The sequence below is a fragment of the Gastrolobium bilobum genome, unplaced genomic scaffold, assembly GCF_033153095.1.
Source record: "Gastrolobium bilobum isolate Gb01-03AN ecotype WA unplaced genomic scaffold, APGP_CSIRO_Gbil_v1 utg20048, whole genome shotgun sequence".
In the NCBI taxonomy this organism is placed as follows: domain Eukaryota; kingdom Viridiplantae; phylum Streptophyta; class Magnoliopsida; order Fabales; family Fabaceae; genus Gastrolobium; species Gastrolobium bilobum.
The window spans coordinates 1716-6951 of NW_026898170.1; the positions used below are offsets into that span (position 1 = coordinate 1716).

The window sequence follows — 5236 nt, forward strand, 5'->3', positions numbered from 1 at the left end:
AAATAAATAAAATAAAATAAAACTTCAGCAAAACGTGTCCGACTTGGCGCAAGAAATAGACTAGCTTTAATCCGAATTGGGCTTCGAGCTCTTCATAAGAATTTTAGCCCTCTGTGTTATCTGAAAAACCCAACAAGAACGGAGTCAATCCGACAACTGTGGACCAAGATATGGCCAAAATACAGAAGTAACGTAAAGCTGAAAAATTCTGACGAAAATAAATTAAACCCAATCAAAAACTAAAAATGTAAATAAACTCAAAACATCATTATTTTATTCAAATAAATTCTAAAAATACTAATCAAGAGTAACAAATAAGTGTAATAAAATATGAGTTATCAAATTCCCCCACACTTATCTTTTTGCACTCCTGGTCAAAAACTAGAATAGAAAAAGAAAGCAAAGAAATAAGAAAAGAGTGAAGATCAACCTATCCTTCCTAATAATTAGCAAGTATACAAAAGATAACAAAAATCACAAGTCTTGAACAGATAAAACAACCAGAACAAAAATTCCTTAATCTCAAATCACAAGACGTGCTGATTTCAACTGCAACTGCTAACTACACAAAAATGGTTCCTCACAGGATGCCCTCAATTTTCTCTCAAGTGTATCAGTTAATTCAGTATATCACTCAAATCAACTCCAGAAAATCATTCTACCATAGGCTTGCTCAAATTCTACTTCTCCACTGCTAATAACACATGCATGCACAAATCAAGAGGGCTTTATGCAGGGTTGTAATGGGGGTGAGGTAAAGGTACGGATGAATATGGAAGAGAAAGCTAAACACCCCAGAATTTTACAAAGAGCAAAAGTTAAGAACTAAACTAAGAACATAAAACAAAGATACTGAAAAGATAAACACTTTTTTTTTCTTTTTTTTTTTCTTGTTTTTTTTTGTTTTGTTTTTTTGTTTTAAAGTAAAACCACATAAGTACAACCACATATGTCACCCCCCACACTTAAACTTTTGTCCGTCTCAGGCAAACCCCCACACTTAAACACAACATCACAATGAAACCAATGCTCAGTAAAACTCCAAGGTATGGAATTAATTGGTTTTTCACTTAGGCTGGTAATGCGGCTTAAGAAATAACGGATATAAAGGCTCAAAAGGGCTCACCAAGGGATAATAATATAAGGGATGGCTATCTAGCTAAAGTGGGTAAAGAAAGAAAGAATGCCTCAATCATATTCATGCATGCAAGTGAAAAATGCAGTTTCAAAAAGAATCAGAGCAAGTTCTAGAGGACAACAATCAAGAGCAGAATCACACAAGAAAGAAAAACTGGCCTACAGATTAAGACCATGTCTACAGGCTCAAAAACCTCACAAGGGTATACCAAATCATGCAATCAGCAGCACAGTATCAAGCAGCAAGTAATGCAATCCAAGAATCAAGAACTAAGCCTAAGCAGAAATTTCTATCAAACCCTGTGATTTAAGTCTACTCCATGTAACACTCAATAATAACCAGAAAGAAAAGGAAAATCTACCTATGAAAATCAAAGACTGAAATAAAGAAAGGAAAAGAAAAATGCAAATAACAGAAAGAAAAGAAAAAGAGGGAAGAAGACTCCCTGAACTCCCTAAGGAGGATAAGTAGCATCAATGAGCAGAGCCTCTGTCTCCACAGGTTGCTTCTGGGGTCCTTCATTAACAACTTTGAGGTGATGGCAAATCATTGTGCAAGTCTTCCCCATCTGCTTATCACGCAACTTTGGGGGCTTTCTTTTCTGTGTGTATTTCTTCTACTCTTGATCCTTTCTTCCAACCTTATGCAAACTTTTCTGCATACTAAAAATAGAGGAAGAACTTTTTGGTACCCATTTCATCTTGGGTCCATGAGAGTTAGGATCAAAATCATTACCAGAATGGGGAGTCTTGCATAACTTCGCATTTAGTACACATTCAGAATTAACATTAATAGGCAAGTCATAATCCACAGGTAATGCACAATCACTAATCAATTCAAAATCAACCTTATCAGCCACATCATGAATCACTTTTATGCATGAAACTGAATGATCAACCTGAACCTTAGAATGCTTCATGGAATCAAATATACTAAAATGTAAAATGCTATCACCAAATTCCATGGATAGAGTACCAGAATGAACATCTATCTTTGTTCTAGCTGTTCTCATGAAAGGCCTACCAAGTATAATTGGTGATCTATTAGTAGCAGTCTCACTCTCCATTTCTAAAATGTAGAAGTCAGCAGGAAAAATCAGATTATTAACTCTGACCAATACATCCTCAATCAAACCAGATGGGTGAATACTACTCCTGTTAGCTAATGTAACCACAATACTAGTAGCACGCAAAGGACCAAGTCCAAGAGACTTATATACAGATTCAGGCATGACATTAATGGAAGCCCCTAAGTCTAGCATGCAATCATGAAAAACAGAATTGCCAATTACACAAGGAATAGTAAATGTCCCTGGATCTTGACATTTTTTAGGCATAGGCTGGATGAGTGCTGATACATTCTGACTCAGGTTAACTTGCTCATCTCCTTTCAGTCTTCTCTTGTTGGTGCACAGCTCCTTTAGAAACTTGGCATATCTCGGAATCTGCTGTATTGCATCCAGAAGAGGGATGTTCACCTCAACTTTTCGGAAGGTGTCAAGTATCTCTTTATCTCGAGCCTTTGCTGATTGCTTCTTGGACTGAGTGGCTCTCTGAGGGAAAGGCAGAGGGATATGGACATCAGATGTATCAGTGCTCTGCTTCTTGGAGCTAGTGTCACCTCCCTTAGATGACTCAACAGCAGCTTGGTTTGGCTCCTCCATTTGCTTTCCAGACCGCAGAGCAATAGCACTCACATTTCCGCTTCCTTTTGGATTTGGAACTGTTTGGGATGGAAGGGAGCTGCTGGAAGATCGGGCCTGGTTCATTGATGTCGCCAATTGCCCGATCTGTGTCTGCAAATTCTGGATTGTGGATTCTGTCCTCTGTTGAAACTCCAGATTGTTGGTGGCCATCTGTTTCATTAAGTCCTCCAACGAAGGACCACTGACACTGTTTTGCTGCTGCACTAGTGGTTGTTGTTGTAACTGTTGAGGAGCAGGTTGCTGGAAGTTTTGTCTCTGCTGTGGAATGAACTGCTGCTTCTGTTGGTATGGAAAATTTTGTTGACTCTGCTGATATGGAACATTTTGCTGATTCTGGTTCCATTTGAGGTTGGGATGATTCTTCCAGCCAGGATTGTAAGTGTTGGAGAATGGATTACTCTGCTGCTGCTGGAACTGTGGTTTCCCAGGAAAGACTGCAGCTACTGACTGGTCTGCAGGAATGGAGCCCTCTTGTAGAGAAGGGCAAGCATCAGTGGAGTGAAAATGATCACTGCATATGCCACATGGATTGCCGAACTGTGGAACAGAAGTCTGGACTGTCTGGGTAACTGCCAACTGTCTCACCATGGTTGCCAATTCATCAAGTCTATTTTCAATTTGCTGATTGTCAGCACTTGATGCCACTGCTGAAGGCTGGGTCGGAGTTTCTTGCACCTGGTACACAACACTGCTATTGGCTCTCGTTCCAAACTGTTGAGCATTTGCAGCCATGTTTGAGATCAACGCCTTAGCTTCATTGGGTGTTTTGTTAACAAGAACTCCTCCACTGGCAGCATCAATCAGGTTCCTATCCATATGTAGCAATCCCTCATAGAAGTAGACAATCAGCAATTGCTCCGGAATCTGGTGATGTGGACAACTTGCACAAAGTCTTTTAAACCGCTCCCAGTACTCATGCAAGTTTTCCTCATTTGCTTGTTTTATGCCACTTATCTCCTTTCTGATTGAAGTGGCTCTTGAGGACGGAAAAAACTTCTCCAAAAACAATCTGGCCATGTCATTCCAAGTTTCGATAGATGAAGGCTGAAGGTAGTACAGCCAATCCTTAGCTCCTCCATCGAGGGAAAAAGGAAAGGCTCTCAGTTTGACCTGCTCCTCATCAACTCCTTGCGGTTTCATTGTGTTGCAGACTACATGAAACTCTTTCAAATACTTATATGGATCTTCACCTGCAAGACCATGAAACTTGGGAAGCAAATGGATAAGACCAGACTTAAGTTTAAAACCAGTATCAAGATAACGAATGCAAAAAGACTGATACTTAACATCAGGTGCAGTCAATTGCCTTAAGCTTCTATTATCCATGTTTTTTTTATTGTGACCAAAACTTCCTAAATTATAACAAAACTTCCTAAATTATAAAAAATAAATAAAAAATAAAGAATTAGGAAAAATAAAATAAAAATAAAAAACAAATAAAAATAAAAAAAAAATAAAATAAAATAAAAGGAAAGAAAGAGAAAAAAGAACCAAAATAAAAATAACAATAAAAATAAAATAAAATAAATTAAAATAAAATAAATAAAATGAAAAAATAAAAATAAAAGGAAACTAAATCTAACAAAATCTAATCTAACTAATCAAAATCTAACAAAATCTAATCTACTGTTAATATTCACTAATTAGAATAAAAAATATATATAGAAAGAGAAACAGAAAAATCAAAATCAAAATCAAAATCAAAATTGAAGATTTTTTTTTTTTTTTTTAGAAACAGAAACGAAAATTAAAGAAGAAGAAGATGATCAAGAATCAGAAAACGATTTAGACCGATGCAATTTCCCCGGCAACGACGCCAAATTTGACACGAGCTGTCGAACTCGCGCAAATTAAAAATTCTCTCTCAAGGAAATTGTTTTGGATAAAAATCGTTTATCAAAACAGAAATTAAAAGGGGGGATTTTTGAATCTTGGTTGAATAATTTAAACGGAAGAATATGAAATTGGATTTAAAATTCATAATTAAAAATAACCAACCTAAGGTTTGGGTTCCATGGACGTCTTTCCTCGGATAAGAAGATATCAGAATCGTGATTGATTTGTCAATCGGATCAGAATCCTTATTTCCAATTGACAACCCTCTCTAAGCGATCGCTTAGCATTTGATCAAAGACGATGTTTCTACTCATACAATCGCAGAGTATCAGCCCGCTTGATTTAAGGTCATATGGTCAATCAACCTAATCATCAAATCTGATGATTAATCCCTTTCCATAATCGCAATCGCGAACCTCAGATTGAATATCCACGATCGCACGATATCAATCTGAGTTGGGAAGGGAAACAAAACTGATTTGAAATAAACGCAGATCCTCAAGACTAATCCATGGAATCCATTACCCTTAGGTTGATTAAAAGGTTCTTAGCCTCGC

The 5236-nt window shown here is 37.1% G+C and overlaps 1 protein-coding gene across 1 annotated transcript; it reads right to left on the reverse strand.

Moving 5' to 3' along the window:
- Positions 1-1754: 1754 nt before the first annotated feature.
- LOC133313532 (uncharacterized) lies at positions 1755-4169 on the reverse strand. Its single transcript, XM_061514921.1, has 2 exons — positions 2898-4169; positions 1755-2804 (listed from the first exon to the last, which is right to left on the reverse strand). Exons 1-2 carry the CDS (start codon positions 4167-4169, stop codon positions 1755-1757), a joined length of 2322 nt encoding a protein of 773 aa, XP_061370905.1.
- Between the last annotated feature and the right edge of the window lie 1067 nt (positions 4170-5236).

Coding starts and splice junctions, on each gene's coding strand:
- LOC133313532 (XM_061514921.1), bottom strand. CDS start 4,169: ATGGATAATAGAAGCTTAAGGCAATTGACTGCACCTGATGTTAAGTAT. Junction 2,805..2,897: donor TGGCGACATCAATGAACCAG/GCCCGATCTTCC, acceptor CGGTCTGGAAAG/CAAATGGAGGAGCCAAACCA.